The 24,552-nt window shown below is 45.8% G+C and overlaps 1 protein-coding gene and 1 long non-coding RNA gene across 10 annotated transcripts in view; one reads left to right on the forward strand and one right to left on the reverse strand.

Moving 5' to 3' along the window:
• The window catches only part of LOC139773910 (uncharacterized), a 394,169-nt gene that overhangs the window by 266,504 nt on the left and 103,113 nt on the right, over window positions 1-24,552 (reverse strand). For 8 of the 9 annotated variants that reach the window (XR_011718453.1, XR_011718452.1, XR_011718454.1 and 5 more), the window contains exon 3: window positions 19,919-20,001. Coding sequence is in view for 4 of the 9 variants with exons in the window: in XM_071708767.1 (XP_071564868.1) it covers window positions 19,919-20,001 (83 nt within the window). In the remaining 5 variants the exon portion in view is untranslated. Of the gene's footprint in view, window positions 1-19,918; window positions 20,002-20,102; window positions 20,605-24,552 lie in introns of those variants that run through there. The other variant, XR_011718466.1, reaches the window with a different exon arrangement.
• LOC139773944 (uncharacterized) overlaps window positions 1-24,552 on the forward strand; it is a 146,716-nt gene that overhangs the window by 115,599 nt on the left and 6,565 nt on the right. The window lies entirely within an intron of this gene.

Below are 24,552 nucleotides of genomic sequence, written 5' to 3' on the forward strand. Positions count from 1 at the left end.
ATAAAAATTATGAGCTGTTCGCTCGATACTTTCTGCGTACTGGATACGATATTTCGTCGTAAGAGTAAACACATTGGCGGACCCGCGAAAAAGTTTTGATTTGCGCGGGGGCGACAGAACTGAAAAAGGGAGACGATGGAAAGGGTCACGCAGGAAACACGTCGACGGTCGGAGGTTTTGGCTTTGACGTCGGAGAGAGGCGTCGCGACGCTGTTTGCGCAGCACTTTCATTAGCCTGCCTCAAATTACTATAGTTCAAACAACGAGCGTCGCCGCCACTCGCTGGCAGAGAGGCGATTCCGTTTTGTCAGGGCAAATATCGATGCTAAATACAGGGCGAGAGAGAGGTAAAGGAGGAGGCAAATGGAGAATGACGGGATTCCGCTATGCTCCTTCTCCTCTTCCTCCCCGTTTCTTCGTCTCCGTCACCAATCCCGGCCACGGCGGCGGTCGAGCGGGTAAAAGAACGGGGGACTACCGAATACCGATGTATGGCGAGGAAAAACGGAGCGGGGGGGACGGACGGGGTGGTGGTCCGAATGGACAGTCGGACGAACGGTGCGCTATTATTGCTTCTGCGAAGATTGGTAGCCGGCAGGACGCGGCCGGTGGAAATATTACGTTTCGCGGTGGCGCGCAAAAACCCTGAGGACTGGCTGAAAGAAGGGGGATAGGGGCCGGGGGGGAGGTAGGTGGCGCGGGATGAGAGCGATGGTGACGTCTGGATTCGCGATGCGACGGCTCGTGCTCTACGTGTAGGCCCACAGCTCCAACACATCCGCGGAAGAGACGAGATCGATATTTCCGATATAACGGTGAGTTTAGTAAAAAAAAAAAAAAAAAAAAAAAGAGAGAAAGCGAGAGGAAGAAGGTGAAAGAGAGAAGAAAAGAGGGAGGGAGGGAGGGAGAGAGAGGGGGGAGGAGAATGGTTCGGTGGCCGAATCACGGAACGCGTAATCTGTCCACGGCTATCAGGCCGAATATCGATCGAATATAAATGGCGAAATTTTGTATCAGGTGCGGGTGTGCATACATCACGCGGCGCAGCGTGACAAGCGTGAACTTCACAGACGGCCTCAGGTGCAACCAGAAATCATCCGACATTCGCGACCAAACGCGCGACATTGATCTTCCGGCCACCATGGATCCTCCCCGCCACGTGGGGTGGGTTATCGAACGTTTCGAGGACAGTTTGGCGCGGAAACATGTGTACGACAAATCCTTCGGGATTATAGGCCGCACGGTTGAGGACCGACGCTGAAATATGTCGGCGCGCAAGAGATATGGCGAGCCTTTGAATCACGTATCTCCGTACGAGCACTCGAGCGTCCGAATATGATGATCGGGGAGAGAGCTATCGATCGAAAAGCAGCAGGTTCGATAGATCGGTGGCAGCCAGAATTATTTACGGGGAAAACATTACGAAATTTGCGCTCTAATGAGATGCTACTTAATTAACCTTTCGGCGTATAAATTACGTACGGCAAAAAATTACCATAATTTCAGAAATACGCGGCCGCATTGTTTTAACGTCGCCGCGCGTTATTTATCGCGGAAGTAACGGATAAAGAGAATCATTAATCCTGTTCTGAAAATTGAGGTTGGCTGAATAAGCTAAAGTGCGATAAAGCTGCCCAAAAAAAGTACGGCTGGCAGTGATCCAGACATGTTTACTGCTGAAATTTGTCTTTGTGAACTGGCTAGAGACGCGTACACGTAGTAGACGCGCTATAATACGCAGAGTATCGAACATGCGTCAGGGTACGTCATTCGCAATCTAAAACGATGAATACACAAATTCGTGTCAAGTCTTATCACGAATTAAAAAAAAACATAAGTTTATCCATAATAAACTTTATCTTTTTATCGTTCCACATTCTTTTAGAGCTAGCGCAATTGCAATTCGCAATAGTGAATAAATTATAAATCGCATCTTCCGCACGCGATAGTCCTTGTTACAACGGAAAGGAGACGATTGCGGTGATCCTGCCCCACAAAGCGTAGTCTAGAGTGCGAACTACACGGTCTATGTATGCTAAATAATGTGTCGACGTGAGTCCGACGACGGGCGATGAGAGGTGCGAGGTCCTGCAATATTCACATGACCCCTTGCTTCGTCGACCTCTTCGCTCGCCACAACCACGACTCTGTCGACTCTGACGAAGAGGAGATCTACTCTATCCTGGCGAAACACTTCATTTATCAAGCTCCGACGTCTCGTCGGGTTGCCTGGGATTTAATTACGCGAAACAAGTCGCCGAAGGGGATACCCCTCCGGCTCGTCTGGCATTCCGGGACCGAGAGGAAGGACGCGATAAAATGCAAGTAAGAAAACATCGTTGGCACACCGCGTTAATGTCAAACGTTCAGAGTAGAATTCCAGCAGCGCTGGATGAATATATCGCCCGCGATCACGCTTGAAACAATTGTCAGTTTCGCGTATATATCTCTCGTCAGAATATTTCACAAGAAATATACTCTCTTGCGCGATACAAACGCGTAACAAGGACAAGGATTTCGTATATCTACAAGAATCGCAAATATATACATGTGCCTGTAACGTTTTTAAATTAGTTAAACGGGAATCGAGGGAAGGTGTGTGTGTGTGTGTGTGTGTGTGTGTGTGTGTGTGTTCAGGCATTTACTCGAATCTATCATTCACGTGGTCACAACTATGCGGCCGCGATTAAGTCGATTGAACAATCATTGTAGCGCCGCTTGTACATCTGACGGCTGGGTGTGTAACTCCTCCGCAAGGACAAGTAATTACCCAAGAACGAGAACTTCGTCAGGAGTTGAAGCGGAATATGCTGAGACCGCGCGCGCAGTACGCGAGAACTACTCCGCATTGTGTCGTTGTGATTCGACGCCACTACAACGGCAAAACCGGGCACGATTTGTCACATTGTGTCGCGCGAGATAACGCTTATTCACGATATTAACGACCTGCCGCTATATTTCGTGGCGGCGCGGCGTGAGCTCGCGTTAGACGTTCGCGCCTTATTGCGGAATACAACACTTGCCAATTTTAGCATCTGCAGCAAAAAGGATGGTTAACGATCAAAACTAATTACGCAAGAATACGACCGCGTAAATTCATTTTGAAGTGACTAATTTGTCTTATCAATTTGACTTATCAGTGTAAATGATCGAATTAAAAATCTGGATTACGAAACAGTAAAGTTAAAAACTGCATATTAAATATTCTTCCATTTTTATGTGATAAAAACTTGTTCAATATTATATACGAAATGCCGAAAATAATGGCGATATCTATATAAAAAGCAAAGAGTACGATCTAAAAAGGAGAAAAGTTATTTGAAAAATTCTGTATAACGCTATAAGTAAAAATAACTTATTGTTAGATTGATTTATTCGTCGTTGACTTATTGCTATACTGCTTGGACAGTGGTTACAGAAATAGGTAGGAAACCATTGGTGGAACTATTGTATTAAGTTCCGGTTGCATGAATGGTTTAGATTAAGCTAAGCTGACTTACGGATTTCCTCCTTCCTTTCTAAAATTATCCTCGTACCTATGATATAACTCGGAGAAAGGAAATTTACTCAACCAAAGTTAGTATCAAACGGCGTTGCTGACACGTTCCTAATTCATCTCTCTGTTACAAGCGTGGGCCTACGATAGTTACCTCGTGTATACTCGATGGTTCAACCCGAATCGGCCGGAATGAAATTTTGACGACGAAACTTCCAGGATATCGTCCGAGTGTCTTTGATTTCCGGCGTAGCCGACAGGATTTGTTCGCGCACAACGGCGCGTTTCATTGTCGCTAGCGCAAGTACGCAATTAATTTCTGTCTGTGCTCGCCGCGGGGGAATGCAAATACGCGGGGAGATTTTGCAGGAGTAATTCGGAAGTGCCGCGGTATACCGCGCGCATTATGTTGCCTCTCCCAACTCTCTCATCTCTTCCTCCTGTGTTCGCTCGTCCATCCTCTCTCTCTCTCTCGTTCACCTCCCCCCTCTCTATCTCTATCTCTATTTCTATCTCAGTCTGTCGCTCTCCCTCTCTCCCTCTCTCTCTCTTTCTGTCTATTTCTATTTCTCTCTATACCGTTTGAAATGCTTCACTCTCATCCTCCGTCTCTTTTCCTCTACTTGTGCACTCAACTCACGCTAGCTTTTCGTGGGCTGTTTACGCGCACATTCACACGCGACGTGCGCGCGGTGCGCGCGTTTAGCACGCATGAGCGGCCATATCTCCGCGTCGCGGACGCGTGCACACGAACACGCATACACGCTCGGCGCGGCGCGGCGCGACGGATGAGGGAGCTCGAATGGTCCACGGGACACAAAGTTGTCGCCATCGATTCGCGTCGCGCATCCGGATAAACCCGCGGTCCTCTATATCGCTTTTTTGCATCTTGACAGTCGTTCCATCGTCCCTCGGTGTTTTGATTTTTTAATATGTACGCCACTTTATCGTGACGCGCGTGGGACGATCCGATAAAAAGTCTCGTGCCCGTCAAAATCGTTTCAAAAATCGCACGTTACAAACAATTGCGACGAATCGTTGCTATACGCAATTTCAGAAAGAGGTGAATATAGAAACAACAGAATATTAAAAAGAAGGCAAATCTAAACGATCAATTTATATGATGATGAATAATTTGAGGAGCATAATGGAACAATTATTTCCCTGACCGAAATCGAAGCTTTGGTCTGATCAAAATGCATGATAAAATAAAGCGGCTTCGTGCTCGCATTTAGCGTGTGCAATATTGACTGCGGCATACATAAAGGAAAACCTTATATCGAGGTACAAAGCTCTCCTTTTAGCGGGGGCCTTGTGCAACCCACGCGGTGTAGCGTTTTGAGTTTCAATATTAATACCAGCACTTACTTGCTCGTAAGCGTTGCATTACCGTGGCGCTTTCGCGTCGCTCCTTTAAAAACCAATGATTCTTTTAAAAAAAACAATGCGCGGACCGTTCCCTTTCTTCTCGACGTTTCTCATTTCCTTGCCGATTCGCGTCACAAAGGAGCCGTGCTGTCGTGCGGTCGATCGTCACGGGAATTTAAAGTCAACTCCGCGACGACATACGTATACGTACGTACGTTACGTACATAACGGTGGCGTCAATGGGCGTCGACGCGACACGATTGACTCGATTGAAATTCATGGGGAAACGAATTCGTGGTTACGCGCCGTGAGAGAGATAAGGGACAATTCTCGAAATATACGCCGACCCAGTTTCCTAGAAACGCGCTCGAGAGCAGGCTGCCTGGAATGCCTCCGAAAGCCCTTTTACATTTCATATACCACGTGTATTCTCGACGCGCCGTAATAACGCGGTCGTCATACACTTGCACGTCCGTGAATTGTGCCACGCGCGGCGCAGAGGTACATCGGCGGTATCTTCGCACGTCAGTCTCCTCGCCTTTCGAACGTGCCATCGATTTTATGCCATTGCGATCGGACTCGCGCGATTACACGTCACCTCTCGACTTCAAAATGGAATTATTCGCAACAGCTGATCCCGCTTCGCGAGATAAGGAAGCTTGCAGACAATTTCGTAGCTATTAAAAAAAATATAGGTGTTTTAGAATGCAACAAAATAAAAAACTATAATAAGCTTAACAATTATTTCTTAAGACAACTGCTTGTCTTAGCCAAAGTTATAATTTTTATGAGAAATGTTCACCACTATTTTTGCTATCACGTAGCAATTATACGGTTAAATGTTGAGAAACAAATATTATAATGATAATGTTGCTACTTCGCCAAAATGTACAACATTTTCATTGTAGAATTTACATTTTACGATGTCGATTATTAGCATTTCAGGGATAACTGCATAATGTTGCATTCAGCATAAATAATTTATGTCAGAATAAATAATCCATGATGCATAAATAAATAAATAATTTGTTAGCTATCAACGATATCACGCGAATATATTTGATAATATCAAACTTCATTAATCAATATCGATTTCATTTTCTTTTCGTAAATTTATTTCCTAGCTATTGCGTTTTCTACATACGTATGTTTATTCGAGAAAAATATACATACCGATTTTTATCACATAAAATATCTTCATTTTTTCACAATTTAGTTCAACGCGAAACTTTACAACTAAATGAACGAGCGAGATAATTTGTAGTCGATGAGCATAACGACTAATGGCCTAATATCAATGAAAGAGCTCGACGATTAAAAGTACTTGGGATTTGAAGAGCATTAATCGTACACGAAACGGAGAAAATAATTTAATTTGAAAGTAAAAATGCGATCCCGCTTTGCAAGTCTGATGGTGGCCCATTGTTTCCGCGCGCCTCTAAGACTCCCCGTCTCGCTCTCCGCCATCGTGGAATGTGTCTGTGTTCTCTTTGTCCTCCCACCTTCCCGCTTTTGCCAACGTCTACCGTAGCTTCCTTTGTATAATCAAAACTCTCGAACAAATTTTCATATTGTTTGCGATTCAATTGGACAGGCAATTTCCGGGCTGGTCTCCGAAAATATCTCCACTTCTGCGGCACCATAGCCTCGTCTTAAGCCACCCTTGGCCATTTTCCTCATTATCGCGTAACTACCTTGCTGGAGGATGTATACCTTGCGGAGGTAATGCCCCCGGGCGCGTCTTAGCCACTATTTATCTTAGCCATCGATGCTGCTTCATTATCCTCAATTCCAATCTCTACTTTATGCAGCAACCGACTCCCCGAGGCTCATCCCGGGGAACTATCTAAGTTCGCGCAAAGCAAACTTAACATTACATGATGCTGGAAAATCATATATTAACGGAGAATGTTCGTTGATCTTAAGTACAAACCGAAACGGACTTCAGTGCGAAATTATATGAGCAATGATATTATTTTTAATACATAGATTTGAAAATATGACAGTAAAAATAGAACGTTAACGGTATAATAATAAAAATTTAATACAATTTCTTTCTTTCTCTCCTAATAACCAACTTTGTTTAGTAGAAAATACGTTTATGGAAAATGAAAATAATCATAAAATAGATTTTTAGTGCTAATTATCATTTTAAGTTTACAATGACGATATAAACCTTGATTATAACTGCTACTCATACTTTTTACGCGGCAAAAATTACGACGGCTATTTTTCACAGACATGATGCATGATCTGAATTTTTCAATATGCACTCTTTGCTCTTAACGTTCATACAATGTCGTCATAAATGTCCACGGCGATAGAATCGCAAAAATTATAAAGGCACATAGAGAGCGATTTGCGCAACGTTGCTTTCAGTGTTGCCGGGGGAAGCTTGTTTATACCTCGTCGCCTAATTGCGAGGGATGCCGTAACTCAGTTTTATGACTTGTCACGATTCATTACCGCGATAACGTTCTCTGACGCGGCCGCCAGAGCTTTCAGTTAGTTTCCTAATTTTTTTTATGTATAATGCGAGCTTCCTTTGTGCGAGGCGCGGCCTCGGCTCTCGGGGAGAACCTTTCCTTGATCTATTAGCCGAGTGGACGGTAGCGTGGCGTGTTGTAGATTAACCCGATGTTAACCCGAAGAAGAACGTATTACAAATAAGGAAACGGACCAGAAAAGCGAGGCCACATTGCTCGTATTTCCCGGAACCCTTCTACGCCACTAGCAGCAGGCTGGACACGTCTCACCCCGACAGGGGGCAGAAGCAGAACCAGATTAGAACCCGACAATCAAGCCAATTATACACTCCGGTGACGCTGACCCAGCTTCTCTTCTAGCCCTCTGTGCCGCCTACTTCACCCTCGCTACTCCTCCCTTTCTTCTCTGGAATCTGGAAGGTTCTCCCGGCTCTTCTCTCTCTACAGCGAGTCGCGCCGAAACCCTACCCGAGGAACTCATCAGATCTCCCGTAATCCCCGTGGTACGAGACCCAAACGAATTGCCCACGGAATTAAGCAGCTCGCACGAGACATTCAATACGTGTAAGACCGTACGAGCTGTAGAAAAAGATCTTTTGGAAAGCACAGATAGCTTGTACACCACCGCGACCGCAAAGCGTTTCGCGCAATGTAATTTCGTTAAAAAAAGAGCAAAGAAAAACTCAATTACTCGCACGATACTGATGTTCTCAAAAGCTAGCGATATTTTGATAACGCTGTAATTATTTCTCGGTATAATTGTTTCTCAATTATTACTTATGACTGACAACTCATTAGTTATTATCAACAAACCTGTGTATGCCATATTCCAACAATATTCAATCTCCGAATAATTTAATTTAATTTCTATGATACCTCATTTGCTCTTCTATCTAATTCCTTTCGTCAATTGTCGAATAAAATCATTATAATCTCCTTTCAAATTTAATATGGTATATTTTTTGATAGGTAGATCCTCCTTAAAAATTACAAATAAAAGTTTACCGAGCCTACTATAATACTTTCATACGCATAAGGTCGTCACAATGCGTACTACCCTTTTAACTGCGGATAAGGACGGGGTTAAGGGGTGTAGGCGAGAAAGGTGAAGAGACCTGACGTTTAGCTCCTCGGAGGAAACCGTTCCCTTCGGGCCAGAGTGACGTAGCGAGATCGGCTGAGGTCCATGTCTGAAGGAGCACGAGCCGAGCGGCAGATTGCAGCCCGGGGTCTTTGGAGGATCATCAAATTAGCGGAAGAGTCTTTGAGGCGTCTCCTGAAGGTGGCCAACTTGGCTCGTCATAGCCTCTCTACCAGAATTATGCCCCCCGCGACCCTTTCACCCGAATGGAGTTACAAACTTCAGCCTTCCTACCAGAGATAGAAAGGGCTTCCTTCTTCTTTCCCTTTCACGCCCACATCTCTTTCTCGTTCGACTTCCGTCTCCTTTGCCGCTGAGCGTGACGCTAATGTCGGTTGAATGCGACCAAAGAGAACTCTCTCTTTCTCTTTTCTCCCTGGGGGTTTCGGTGCCCAAAACGACTGGACCGACAGCGCTTTCTGCACCGGCTAGATATAAATGAACGAACTTCTAGAACCTACCGGGAAAGGACGTTAGAAGTGAGCACTTTCAGCCGCGGATTACTCGCGCAAATACGTATATTGCCAAAGTAATGTTCACCGCCGTTACGTATACATGTACTCATTCAGTTGAGAGATAGATTTTTATACAATTTTACTCGCAAATATTGCAGTTAACAGACATATTTTTCTTTTCTGTAATAAAATATAAATTCTAAAAATGCATGGATAATTATGATTTTTAAATTTATTTATTTTTATTTTTTTTTCTAGTAATTAATAATTTATCGATAATTATCTTTTTGCCATTAAACATTTAATTTATTATGATTTAATTTATTATGATTTTTTAATTGAGTTTCTGTATTCTTTCAAGGCAGAGAAAGAATCAAAAGGGGAGGAATGTTTCTCATTCCACGTCCGGACAGCAGTAATGATTTTCCTACGTAGGCCGAACCGTATCATGGTCGAGCAGGAGAAGAATGTTTCGTGCAATGTTGAGCGTAGGCACGGGGGCGATCGATCGAGGCACGCAGCGGAACCGAATCGCGCGCGCGAGAGACGGATGCTGAAAGGCTCGTAAAACGCAAAACCGCGAAAACGCGCGCTTTGTGGTTCTGTGTGTCGACGGAGAATCAGCTGTATGCGACCGAGCGTTGCGCGATATGTATCGGATATTTTTAACTCAAGGTGGTAACATACCCTTTCACATGTGCCTAACATGACGTGTGTGCGCGCGCGCGCGAGTTCACGGGCACACATGGAAAACGCATAAATGTTTTATGGTCCGACCCTTTGCCTCTCCCTCGCTGTAATGTACTACCAAACCTGTATGGCGACCGGCCTGGGCGACGGAAACTGGGGCAGAAACACAAAGCCTGCCCACTGCCCGGTCGAGATACCGTCGACAATACCTAAACGCACTGAAGAAAGGACACTCTTTCCATGCCCTCGCGCGTAGAAGCGGACCGACCTATCGTTGATAAAACCCGCTGGAAAAGCCCAGAATATTTTCCCAACACTTGCCCGAACTCCTCTCTCGCATGCTCGCTCCATGACTACGGTTTTTTTGTTCTCGCGAGCGAGCGAGCGAGCGAGCGTGCTCGGAGGCTGTGTAAAATCCGATAAGCCCGCGTGTAAATTACGTAACGAAAAAAGTTCGCTCCGATATTGACTTGTACACGTCACAGGATTACGGGACTCCATTGACCTCGTTTCGACTGACAGTTGCGCTGCGCGATAGGTGAAGTCCATTAAATGAAATCAAGAACTACACCAACGTCATCCTTACCTGCCTACGGAAGGCAGACATTTCCAACACACACGTAGATCCGAGATAATATACTCGTAACTTCACAATAGTACCTTTATCTACCACGATGACGTTTACTCACCGAGTAATTTTAGGCCAAGTAAGCCGATAGGAATTGAGAGCGGGCGAGTCGATCTTTGTCGGAAAACCTAAAATGAACGTGATGTCAGCCTGGCTGGCTGGGCCGGCGTAAATATTTATATTAGACACGTGCCGACGGAGCAATCGCGAAATGATTTAAGTAAATGGACGGTACATGGATTGGAGAGACGGGGAAATCGGTCGGAAATATGGTAACGCCGATGAGCAAAGAAAGTTAGCCCGGCTGATATTTCCGCCGAAATCTCGCCGATATTTCCTCCAATACTTCTGCTGTTTAAAGAGCGGCTGTCTGGAAATAGTAACGGCTAATGGTGCCTCGAGTGTTTGCACGATCTTCGACTATTTTTAGGTATTCGCAGCGCGAATTTCGTAGCTGCCTATATACATCACATCCAACATATTGTGCACCACGTACCACCCAAGTGTATACAAGTTTTTCCTTTCGCGCCAAGTTCCGCGAAGAACCACATTGAAACGTTTTCGCGATCTTTCTCGCGCTGAAATTTATATGTTGTAATTATATGTAAGCGAAATAATATATAAATATTTATGATTTCGTTTTCTCGTTGTTTCAAGAATTTACGAAGGAAACTGTTTCCCTCCAAGTTAATTTAATTTCATTTACCCTAACACCCTAATCCTTACAAAAGTAACGAGAAACACGCGGCGACTTCGCCTCTCCTTTCTATTTCTTCTTGCTATCTTCGTGTCAGACTTTCCCCTACTTTCCTGTACGAAACGGTTTACTACCCTACGGAAGACACTCGGTATCGCAACGTGGAAATAAGTTCGACTCCGGGACTGGCCACGAGGGGCGCGTCCTTGTTCGCCTCAGCAAACGGTAAGGGGGTTTGCTCGCGCAATTCCTATTTCTCGCGTTTCCCGATGTTTTCCACGACCGCGTCGGGGCAAATAAAGTTTTCTCAATTTCCACGGGAGAGATCGGAGCCGCCGTGGCACACGCAAGTGGCGCAGGAGAGGTGCAACTGCATCGCGCCATGCACGTTCATCGTAAAAAGGTCGATCCGCGGCGAACGAGCTCTGTACCGAGCTCTACCGTCGACGACGACGCGGCCGTCGTGATCTCGCGACGAAACGAGCTCTCCGCCTGATCAAACTTCTAAAACTGGGACATTATTTTTCCGCCGGAGGGACGCATTCAATTTCCGTTTCGCGCTCGTCCGCGCCTGTCTCTGGGAACTCCGTCGAGGATGTCGCCAGCGATATTAGAAATCGCGACGATAGGTCGGGGAAAAAAGGAAAACTAAAAAAGATAAGTCGCCGTGCAATCGCAACGGGATAGAGAGAGAGAGAGAGAGAGAGAGAGAGAGAGAGAGAGAGAGAGAGTTTCCGCGATAAACCTAGTTTTGTGATGATCTTTGTGCGTAATATTGGCAAATGGAAAAGCAGAAGATAAATCACGAAATTATTCTGTACCACGGGAATAAACGTAACGTGTCATTTACACTAATGCGTATTCATATTTAAAATAAAATAAATTACTAATTTATGGTTACGGCGATAATTATTTTACGTAATTACGTTCGCATCAACATAATTGTTTCAAAATTAAAATATAGAAATCGCACTAGCATGAAAATACTTTGACTAAAAATATCGTGTTGAACGATCTTGTTTATCCGGAAAATTAAAAGGTGCCGGCAAAAGGTATGCATTTGCCAGCGAGAGCGATTTCTCGGCCAAAGGATCAAAGCGTCGTAAAATCGCGCGGTCGATCCGGTCATCGAGATCCGGACCGAAAGTAGTCCTCCGTCACACCGAGTTGTTTCAATTTTTCTATCCGGTCCGGTGGCGGAATTGTTCCCTCCTTCTAATTACTAGCTCAGCCCGGTGTAATTACCCGCTACGCTCGCACCACCGCGCCGGCGGAAAAGCGGCTGCGACTCCGTCGACCGACGACGACAGTGGCTTTCTCTCTACTCTCCGCGATGAGAACGCGAATCGCGGGAGCGACGAGACCGGCCGCCGCGAGTCAATAACGGGCCGCTCCGTTCTCCGTGATTTGCATGACAATCGGCTCGACTCGAATCGTCGACGTCGTCATCAGCGTGACGGATCTGCTCCGTCGTTCTCAAAGCAAAAAGCCTTCCCTTCCCGAGAGCGCCGAGCGGCGCGGCGCGTACGCACCGCCCGCGCCGTTCCATCCGAGCTTTTACCAACCCTCATTCCCGCTCCCCGTTCCCCGGCCGTTACCGCGACACTCGGCAGTCTCTGTCGCACGCATCGAGACCTGCACGGGATTCCGTCATGCTCTCGACCCGGCAAGTTAAGAGCCCTAATTAAATTCAGTCTGGGTACTCTTACCGAGCTCGGTCCATCGTTCATTAAGCGCCGGATCAAAGTGATATTCCCGTAAAGTAGTTCCACTTCGTGGTGAGGGTTCACCCTTTCTACCACCCTCACCTCCCTCGACACGTTTCCACGCTCGCTATCGCGGCACGGTGTGGGAGAACATCGTGACTTTCCTCTAGAGATAGGTGAATCTTTTATGCCGCCGTCGTATGAACGATTAATTATCTGGTAAGGTCATTGCGAGATGTTGTCTTACTTAGAATGAAGAACAATGAAAGCTCCACCCTCGTGCTCCATATGGAAGCGCCGATTTCGAGCGAACTTTTGCGTCCATATTTCTATCGCATAAGTAAATCCCTCCACAGAAATATTTTTCTACTTATTGTATAAATTGACTACGTTAACTAAGATAAGTGAAACAGCTTGAAGCAACAGAATATTAAAATATGCGAAGAAAAACATGTACGAGATCCTCTCTCATATTTATCGACGATTTTATCGAGGTCCGTAAATTTATGGATCTAGATAAAAAAATAAAACAGAGAGAAAAAAAATTAATTTGTGTAAATTGCAAAAAGTAAAACTAAATTTTATTAACAAGTTATAACATCTTTCAATTATTTTCCTTATGATAAAATATTTAAAAAATAAAAAATTGTACCTCTGATATTGAATCTACAAGTGAGCGCGATCAAATGCGAATGAACAATTTCCTCCAATGAATGTAAATGATGTGCCATAAATTGTTGATTCGTGTTTGTTCACGCTCACTCGCTTGGTCTGAATTCAGCTTTCGAAAGATATGAGCGATCATTTTGAACGGAATCAATTTTGATTGAAATTAGAAATTAATATCTACACATTCAGAGATATATCATAGTTCTATTTAGTACAGTTAACAATATATTAGCTTGATTGTTTCATATTAGAACTAGAATAGCTCTTGTACGATTAATAGCATCCGAATGAGCCATAGAAGGCAACGAGTTGCAGCTGTTACGCAGGGTGGATGTGAATAATTAGCGGCTGATGTAATTCCCTGATCATTAATAACAATAACATTTCAGACATACAATTGAACGGAGCATATGATATTTTATAATATAATTATACTCCGGTCTTTCTTTCTACCATGGGTATCTGTAAAATTAAGAGAGAAGTTTATCGTACCATCATAAATTCATCGTAGAGATAGGAGATCTCCGGATAGGCGATGAAGTCGACCATGTTGTTGCGATGTATAAACTGAATAGCAAATAACGCGGCACTAATTCCAGATTACACGTAGGGATAAAACTCGACGGACCGTAAACGGTCACTGCGACTCAGTACGCGTAATTTTCCCTCACAAATTCCCTCTTTTAATATGTAATCACAATCTTAATGTCATCGTACAAAATCATTGCACTGCATAGCTTCACTCAAAGATCTGACAAATTACTTTTGATACAATATCAATCATATAAACTGTTAAAAATAAAACTCTGATCACTGTCACGAAAAATTCATCACGCACAATACTTATTTACGACTGTTTCGAGCACTCTCGTTCTTGACAGTTAGCAAGAACGAAGCACGTGGAGCTTATCAAAATCATCGTACTAATCCAACGTGAACCGATGTGGAATTACGAAGCCGCCGAGGGCGCACAAAATCCTCCAAATATTTCTTCTCCGAAGTGGACAGAAAGAGACAGTTTTCTGATAACTTGGATACGTAACAATCTAATGCACGAGCACGGGAAAAAGAAAGAGAGACGAGGGAAAGGAAGAGCACCGAACGAAGGGCGCGTGTAACTGCTCCCAAGGCTGTATCGCGGAAGTCGAAAGGGAAGGTCCACGAGGCGGCCACGAGGGTGGAAAACGGACGGCTCTGTGTGCGCGGGGCGACACGCACACGAAGACAATGGAACGGAGGGAAACGCGAGGGTGTACGTGTACGTGGGTACGTCCGTGTGCGCGAGTGTAAGTGGCCGCGTGTGTAATACAGAGAGAAACGCGAATCCGGCAGGCCGCGCTTGCGAACGAAAGCACAAGGGAGAGTAAGCTCGGTCACTGAGGCGTCGCCACTCAGCTTGCTTCTCCTCGGGAGTGACTCCTCCCCCCCCCCCCTCTCGAGTACCAATCCCCTACCATTTCCATTCCATCCCTCCTCGACGTTCCTCCGTCTTCGTCTCTGTTTCCTTCTCGTCTTCTCTCGTCTCGATATCTTTTACCCCGCGAAAACGACCCTCGTCGTCGCGGTACGCAGCCAGATCCGCGTAATTGTTTGACGGTGGCGACGGAGACCTCGTTTCAACTCCGTACGTAATAGTCACGCGATAATTACGTAACGATCTGACGACACTTTGCGCCGTGTACGCGAAGTATAATAGCTACTTTTAATATACTTCGTCGGCAAATTATAAATCCTTTTTCGCTACAAAGCTGAATCCAATTTATTATGTCACGAGACGAGAAAGATATATGATTTATGGAAAAATATACGTAACGAAAAATACGAAAAATTAACGTAATGGCGTATTAGCTCTAGCTCCGCACAAACCAAGGGTAGCGAGATAGAGGTCCACGAAAAACCGCCACTTTTATTATTGCGTCACTTGCAGACAGTGAATTATGCATAGGACACTCGGAGTGACTGAAATCGTTGGAACGTCATTGAATTCAAGTGCGGCGCAGGTGCACGCTGCAGTTGCAAAAACTTCGTTAGGAGGGAATGCAAACAATGCACGGGTTCGGACAGCTCCGTTCTTTTCTTTGGGCCTTCGCGCTCACGAGCGCACCCGACCGCCTCGTTTTTCCGTGCCCTTTTTTTTCGAGCTTCCACGTCGAGTTTTGCACGCGCGAGTATCGCTCGCCTTATGCAAATCCGTACAAACTCTCCGTCTCTCCCCTCCCTCCCTCCCGCCCGTCCCTGTTTCTCCCTCATCCACTCCGTTCACCTTCTCGCTGCGCCTATATACGTTTCTTTGCCTTTGGTAACAGGCGTAAACCCATGGCGCGACACCGCCAATTACACCCTCGTAAATCGGCCCGCCAATTTGTCACCCGCAATTCGTCCGTCTGAATTTCAACGTTCCTTATCGCGTCACCTCGACGTTCTCGCCACTTAAGCTCTCTCTCTCCCTCTTTCTCTCCCTCATGATTTCGAACACGGAAAACGAAGGTCTCTAGCGGCAGCGGCCGGAAAGCAGGCGTGAGCTTTAATGCATTTTTTCAATTCTCACGAGGGAACCGCTGCCAAGCGATTACGCTCAAGGCAGTCAAGGCGGAACATTACTCCTCGCGTATTATAGCGTGACGCTCGCGCGATGACCCGACATTGCATTTTTATTTAACGACCCTTATGATATCCAATTTGCCATTTCGATCGATCTTTATAGTCCCTCAAAACGCAATCATCTCCATTCTCCCGAACATCGTCGAGATTCCGAGATTGTAACGTCCACAGATCGGATTTCTATCTACGAGCCGTAACACGTATACGAAATTTTTCTGTCGCCCGCGATACCCAGCGAACATCTGGCGATCTGTTAATGTTGAGGCTGCCTAGACCAACACGACGGCCGAGTTTCAGGCATGGCTTACAAAGTAAAGCAAATAAACAAGAATTAAATCTGGAAAGCTTTACCCGCAGCGAAAAAGATTCGGATATTTTCATGCGGATTTCGATGCAGCAAATGAGGCCGAGAAAAAAAATATAGGGAGAACAAGAAGCGGATAAAGTACGGAGGCGGTTAACTGCAATGCATTTAGATCCGCCGGACGGACGACATTAAGCGAATCGTTTTCCTTTTTCCGCAGATATATATATATATATATATATATATATATATATAATTTTCGACGATGCCGAGTGACGTAACTGTTATTTTACATGCAGTTCGCTTAATGACGATGTTGATAAATACGGCGGTGAGGTCTGCGGTATCGCGGACGAAAGTCGAAGCGTATACGCGCCATTAAATTTAGCGTTCAAGGAAGGAACGGGGGATCTGAATCATCGGACGTATGTATAGCAACAAGTTTGACACGCCACGTCAAGCCGCGCTAGAGAAGTATTACGGAAAGCGGCCGGAAGCGGGGCGCCCAAATACTTTCTCTGTCGCTTTCTGTTCCTCGCGTGCGCGCGAACGGGCGCGTGCGCACGTGCAACGATCGCTTCCGCAGTAAGCGCGAGCTAAGTATAGACGACGTTGGCCGGCGGCATTGTTATTGCTTGCGCAGCAGCAGCGCTGCCTCGGCTACACGGGATCTGTGTTTATGAAGGGTCCGTTGCTCGGCCGAGTTATGGTCTCAGGTGTATTCGGATATTACGACTCGGCTCGAGGTCCGGATCGGCAAACGAGCGCGTTGCATCGTGCATATTGCCGACGCGGGTGTTTAGTCGCGTTTAGCCGCGTTTACAAGAGCCGTACCAATGAATGAAATCGGCATCTCGGAGGAAGGCTCCGCGCCACCCCATCGCCATCGTGGAGCCGGCTCGTAAAACCGCCTCGGTGAATATAAGCGCTAGATTAAGATTTGCATAACCATCGCCGTTCTCGGCCGAAGTGTTTTAATGTGATCGGGCTGAGACGTGACTTATGCATACATAGCGCAACGCGTTACGTAACTTTATGCAACTTTACGCTGAGATTGCAATCTCTACAAGCTCGAGCGATGAGTTCGAATTAGCGAGAAGAGCTGAGAGATCCTAGACCCGATGCGCGTTGATCAAAGTAAAATCCGCCAGTCCCTGACGAGCATCTGTTTAAATATCATTCTGGCCCTATCTTATCGAGACACAGCAAACGCGACAGAAGGATGAATACATGCCAATGGCACAACAGTCAAAGGCAGCTGTTCATATATGTGCTAGTTAACTCGGTATCGTGATAGCAAAATTTGAATGGCGCTTCTAAATTTGAATTTTATTTTGTCAAATATATATTTCAAATTAATGGATATAAAAAAATGAGCTTAAGCTCTTGTTATTCTTCTTCGTATATTAAACACGTATATACATTTGGTTTTTATTACTGTTTCTATCCTCTTTTTATTATTCTCAAATTATTTTGCATCTTCCTTTCATTTTTTCTCAAATGTTTATTGCATTCTCACTCATAAAACGCGTATATGTCATTTGCAATATGTAAATGTGTGTGAATGACCGTGATGTATTGAGCACGGGTTCGTGAGTTCGCTAAACCCTAATGACTGCAGATCAGTCATCCCTGCGGAAGTTATAAATATATGTCGTTTCGCGATATCGTTACGTCGAAAGAGAAATGTGATTAAGTACCGCAAACTTTCGAAAACCTACTTTTCTGTCGCTGTTTTAAATGAAAGACGTTTTGATTTTAATTGAAAGATACATTATCGAGTGCATGCCGTCGAACCGTAAAAATTCCATCGGCCAGAGTTCCAAAGTTAACGCAACGAAAAACGATATATATTTCTGTCGTCGGATTGTGGACTAAACCGCGCAATTTCGGACAGAGCGGTTTCGTCGCGACGCATATATCACGGGAATCGGACGTGCAGATTTTTTTCAGATATATCTCGCGGGCGGCCAACACGCGGAAACCGCGTGCATGCAAAAGGAGAAAAAAAAATCCCCGTCGGCGTACGCGCGCGTACGTGCGTCTGCCTCTTCATAAAGTCATAACTCAACCGTATCCTCCCCCCTCCCCCCCTGACGCACATCCCTCGGCATAACATTTAAAACGATTTCCGCTGGCAGCCGTGCCAAGACCATAGCAGCGTTGTTTCGGGGGATAGATTAACGAAACATAACGCCAGTACTCGCTACGGACTTCCAAGGGGTAGCTCAGATAATGGGAAGGGGCATGTTGGCACCGCTCTGGCAGTTAAGCAGCATTCAGTGCCGGCGATGCGCCGTGGCTCGGCCTCCGGGGCCACGATCGATGGAAAATTTCAGGAGTTTTGGCAACTCGCACAGGCCTCCGGGAGGGACCTCGCGCAACACGAAGGGGGATTTAACTATAAAAAGTAGATTTAAGAGATATAATTCACGATCAATCACATTACGCGAGAAAAGGACGCCGATATATACGAGGCCAAAGTATCACGTGTTACGGACGCGATAAATGTCCGGTGAAAATATCTCGAACGTCCCGAAGATATCGTAACTTTCTAACACCGTACGAGGGAGAGCTACGTCGAGTTAGCAACTCGGACGGCGAGGATAACGGCGTACGTCCAGCGTTATTTACGACATTACTCGCCATAAATATGGAGGGAAGAAAGAAAGAGAGAGAACTATCCACACCGTGTTCGAACCATACGATTATGATGCAGTTTATTTTTTTTTGTCTTTACTCTGTGCCTTTGAGACCGAGTTTCTTCGTCCGCGACTTAGGCGAATGCGAATACGCGAGGATGTGCATCCTCCGATCCCTCCCAATTGCAATAAAGAGGAATGCGAGATTTTTGTAATACCAGGAAAGGGGTATAAGAACGCGCGTATCCGGTCCTGGCATTTGCAGGGTATCCCACACAGAAAGTCTGATGATACATCGCGGACTCGCCGCGTCAGTGCCATCCCCGCGATCGCGCTCCTTCCCTTTACCCGACCGCCCGCCACCCTTCCTCCCCTAAACGGACTCTCGGCGTTAAGAGATTAACTCGTCACGTCGGGCCATTTTAATATCCCGAATCGCCGAAATTAGTCGGAGAAACGGCATACGGCGATAAGTATCCGTTACTGTCGGTGTCCGGCACTTTTTTTTCCGCGCGAAACGCATCTCGATTAAAAATTATAGCATCTGTCGTGCGTACGCTCGATGGCCGTTCTATGAGGTATAGACGGAAATCGGAGACTAAATAAATCGATATTTCGAAGTCTCGCCCGCAAACTTGGAGCCGCTCCAAACGGTCTCGCGGCAAAACGAATGCAGCGTCGTCGGCGTCTCTCGACAGCTAATTCACGCGTATCGCGTATTCGTAATGCCGAACAATTTTGGGTTGCGATACCCCCCGTATCTCGAAACGTCGCGCATACGCTACGCGTCGATGGAACTTTGCGATTAAGAAAAATATATCGCCTCTCTTCGAGAGTTCGGTGGTGCTACGTCCCCAAGTCACGGCGAGCGGGCGCACGCTCGCAGTATGGCGGACTAACGAGAGAGCGCTTATTAAGCGAGACCGAGATAAGATTTCCGCCGGTGGGGCGCAACACGGAATGAGGTGGCATTAATGGAATATAATTGGTTGAAAAGTAGGTAAACTGCTTGCAGTAAACGTTGTAAACACTCACCCCTGGTAAAGTCCGCTTCTCATGCAGAGCGTTCTGGGCGCTGATTGCGCTGTCACGGCTGTAGTAGGTGAGGAACGCACAGCCTGAAAACGAAAAGAAAAAAAAAACATAAACCTTATCTCTTGCGAAGAGATTAGCCCGCGGTTTCGCTACGACATAGCATCCGCGAGAGCTCTTTACGTACCCCTTTATCACAAAGGTATCGAGAGCGACACGCAGGCACGCGAGAATTCGGGGTGTAATCACTTAGAGAAATATTACGACGTGCTTGTGCGAGACGAGGTTTATCGGCGACCGGTCGCGCAACGTAAAACGCAAAGCTTTTTGCACAGCTGGTGGTCGAGAGATCCGTCGAAATAAAAGTTTTATACTTGCCGCCCGAGTCTAAGGTCGATTTGTGGATAACGTGATCTCTCCCGTTGTGCTCGCGGCGCACCGCAATTACGTGACGCGAGTCAATGTGTTATCGTAATTAGACGGGCCGGTGGAAAGTTCTCGCTGCGTAATTGCCGACGCGGCATACATTCGCGAAACTTTTACGCTGCAATCTTTATGACGCGCGACGTGCAAAACACGAGGACCGAGCCGTATTCGCGCCCCGGAAATGTACGGATCTCACGCAGTCGCGAATCGACCGTACTGCATGAAACTGCGAGCGCGCGTTGTCGCGCAGAAATAAACATGACGTTCCCACCGATGACGATGACGTCCTCGCGTCGCCCGCCGGCTCGGTCACCGGTCAAAAAACCGGCCCGCCGAGATTTCGGCCATTGATTTTGTCAACGACGGGAGAATAATTTCTACGGGGACGTCCCCCGGGAATTCATCACTCGCGCGACGCGTTTCGATTCCCGCGCGCGATATACCGCTATACTCGTAAAACACGTCGCTTAATCGCGCCCCGCAGAACACGTTATGCGAGTTTCGCTACGCTATCATCTTCGTCAGATAGTAATATCGATGTAGCGACGGAAACAACCCACCCACACCACCCGCCGACGTCGCGCTCACGCAAGCCTCGCGCAACACTCTAGAATCGTTATCTCGCGGTTGATATAAATAGCCCGGTATTAGTCGTACTTCAGAAGTTCATATGCTGCTTACCGCTCTTATCCGCTACCGTAAAATTATATACATGCTTATAATTTACATAAAGTGTACCGTCTCTTATCGGGTCAAGAATCGGGTCAATTTAGGCGAAAACCTTTGTCGTGAAGTAATATACCTGTTATATATAATTTTGACTTGATTCGCAGGAGACAAATGTACGAAGACAATTGTTATCCGTATCAATAAGGCGTTAATTAGAATTTGATGTTACGTAGAATAAAGATATTGAAAAATCTAGGTTTGTGTGTGTAGAGTCAATTCTCGTAGACCATAGTCGGTTTAAGAAATAGCATCGATATCGCAGCGGGTTAAAACGATGGTAATTAACCCGAGAATATTGGACGGTGCCTGAACCAGACCATTATCGGCTATCGCACTGTCGAGCAAACCCCCTGGGACCGCCTTCCTATCGGTCTGAGAATTTATTCAAAGGGCCTCTCGGTCCTATCTGATCACCATTTGACTATCTCAACACAGGGAGATGGATGTAAGCAAGCACGCGCGGCGCAAGAGCCGCGGACAGACCCCGAAGAACCAAGATTGCGCAAATATTTATGACACGACTCTATCAGCGCGATTCTGTCACTTACGAAATTCATTAAATTCATTAAATACACTCACGTGCGGAGAATCCATTCGCACACTCATATAATCTCAATCTTAGTGCATCCCCAAATATATCACACGCGAACGTCTCACTTCTTAATAATTATCTCGTGATTTGAAAACACCGCTTGTTACATTATTATGTAATGATACGTTTCTATTATTGTAAAAACAACTAGAGCATTTAATACAATTCATAAATACACACACATACATAGTCTTTAGTCTGCTCAACTTTTGTGTTAATTATTTAATTTGTATAAAGTTACTTAAGCAAATTAATTGATTAGCATATGTAAAAACTGTCGATACGATTCGCTAAATCACTGCTTCTTATACTCGCGAAGGAATTTCAATTCCAAGTCACACTGTTTTACAGCGTGATACTTGAGACATTTTAATCTTGCGCGAGGACTTCGATGACGCAGTTTCACGACGATGGCGGAGAGTGCGCCGGTATGCACACACATACACACACACACACTCTCTCTCTCTCTCTCTTCCGGCGGTCTTTCACTCCCTGAAGAGTCACGTCGTGTAAACGAGAGAACGAGGAAGTAAGAGAAGCGTGAGGCGCGCTGCGCGCACTCGTAATTTTTCATGCGGCACGTTGCACGCGTCCAGAGCGTGGTTATCTCCGACACCGCAGTACGTCTCATTCGCACGTACGACGTCCAACCTAACCCGGCGTAAGTCCGCGTATAAAAGCTTCCCCTCTCGCTGGAGGAACGAGGAATGGAACGCGCGCGTCGTGATGGCCGAAAGTTCGCTGGTAGCCTGCGGCCGGTCACGACGCCGCGGGTACCTCGCTACGTCAGATACGGGGGAATACACACGCCCGTAGTCCAAGCGCTCTCGCTATTTCGGAAATGCCCGAAAATATTTATAAACATCGCGGTCGCGCTTATCTTAATTGCATTAGGGACTCGCGCGCGTGGCTCCCCTATTCTGCGACCCGGATACCCAGCGGGAATAGAAAACTTCGTCGCGGCGGCAAATCGCAAGCCCCGCGGGCCTCCCGAGGATGAATTAGCTCCCAGCGACGCGACAAGAACAGGGACAATCGTTTCCTCGCGCTGCGCGTTGCCATGAATCTCTCCGCCCGCCGCTTTTGTCTTTTTCAGCTGAATTCAATCTGCGAGGCGACGCAATACGGTCCACTCGGGGGAAAATAAGATACTTCACCGACGAATGGATGTACATTTGTAACGCGGTAAATAGCAGCACGGGCAAGTTTGATGGGCAAGTTTGACTTTGGAGTGTACTGTTTACTCCGCTATCGGAGAGCCGCTTTTGAGGCATCTATTTTCGAACTGGGACAGCCCGGCTACTACCTCGGCGAAAATACAAAGAGTTAATTTAGTTTCGTATAGTTACCAGATAATGAAATGTTTAGATATATTTGGATTGTGTCACTGGAATATTTAAAGAATTTGTATAGGAAAGTTGTCTTTCCCAATAAATTCTGGTCTCGCTATATAGAGTAATTAACGCGAGAGGTAACGATTATGCCGCGATTCCTATATATACCTCCTCCTCGATGTAGTCACGTCGCGTCTAGCGGCATAGGCAATTACGATAAGGCTTACGATTAGCTTGACAGCGAAGCGTCGAGTGGCGGCGCGGCCTCGGTGCAAATTGCAGATGAAGCAGTTATACATTCGGTAGTGTAGGAACAATTCACTGATTCTAGATAATGAAACAGCTTGTCATCGGGTATGCGCATAGTCATCTGCATGTGTAGCGACGAAGTTTCAGGTGTACACATACGACATATGCAAGGCGTGAAACAACGACGTGGATAAGCTACGGCGAATCGATGCGCGGAGAAGTTTCTCCCGTCGTAAGTTTCTAATGAAGATACGGAGCAAAAAGTGAATCAAAGTTATCCATCGAACGTACAGCGTCGTGCGTTCCCGATATATGATTCGCGTATCTCGTAGGTGCTTGATTTTCAACGAGCAAATCTAATTAATTCAATTGAGATTAATTATCGATCTCAATTCAATTGAGGTTAATTATCACCAGCGGGTCCAGGCGACAATGACCATTGTAGCGACACGCCGCGTTCCTCTCACGTTGTTGCATTGATGCACCATGTAAAACTCAAATGACGATAGTAAGTATCGGTAAGCGCGATATGCAAATTAAATGAGATTAATACAATATAAAAATATAGATAATAAAGTGTAGAATATAAAATAAAATAGAATAATAAAGAGTGTGAAAAGGTTCTTTAATATAAAATCGTACATTAAAATAAGAACGATATACTATAATATATGAATGTATTATATCATGCGATATTATGTTACCTTCTTGCGTTTAATTTATGTCACATAAATATTATAAAGTTAAATTTTCATGATAACGGTGCGAAATCTCTGCCGGTATTTATCATTGCACAATGCAGTTATTGTTAATGTTTGTAACAATGTTTGTACGTAAGCTAATCAGGAATAATATAGTAGCGGAGCTATTGTTTAAACGCGAGGAAAAAAAGTGCCATGTATTATACGCGAAAAGGTCATCGTTGCACACTCTGCTGCGATTCGAAGAGAAGCTTTCATTCGTCTTGAGAAATATATGACGGGGATACACATGCAAATCCAATGGAGCCGGATTATAGACTGTTTTACGCTGATTCGAGCGGCAGCAAATACGTTGTCGAACAGGCATGAAGAACGCAAGTAGATAATCAAGTAGTTCTTTTCTCGTGGCTGTGGACCGTACGCGAAGAGGCTGGGCAAAACCCCGAGAGGTATGAGACCGTGAAGGAGGACCGTCTAGGTTGTGAGTTTTTGCCTATAAACCTGCCGACGTGTATCGCGGAAAGGTGGGAGAGGCATATAGATAAAGAGAGAGAGAAGGCAGGATGAGAGATACAAACGAGAGTTGATGGCATCGTCCGACGTCGA

This window comes from Temnothorax nylanderi, unplaced genomic scaffold, assembly GCF_030848795.1.
Source record: "Temnothorax nylanderi isolate EJ_2023f unplaced genomic scaffold, tnyl_v1.0 TNYL_tig0004_pilon, whole genome shotgun sequence".
Classification (NCBI taxonomy): Eukaryota; Metazoa; Arthropoda; class Insecta; order Hymenoptera; family Formicidae; genus Temnothorax; species Temnothorax nylanderi.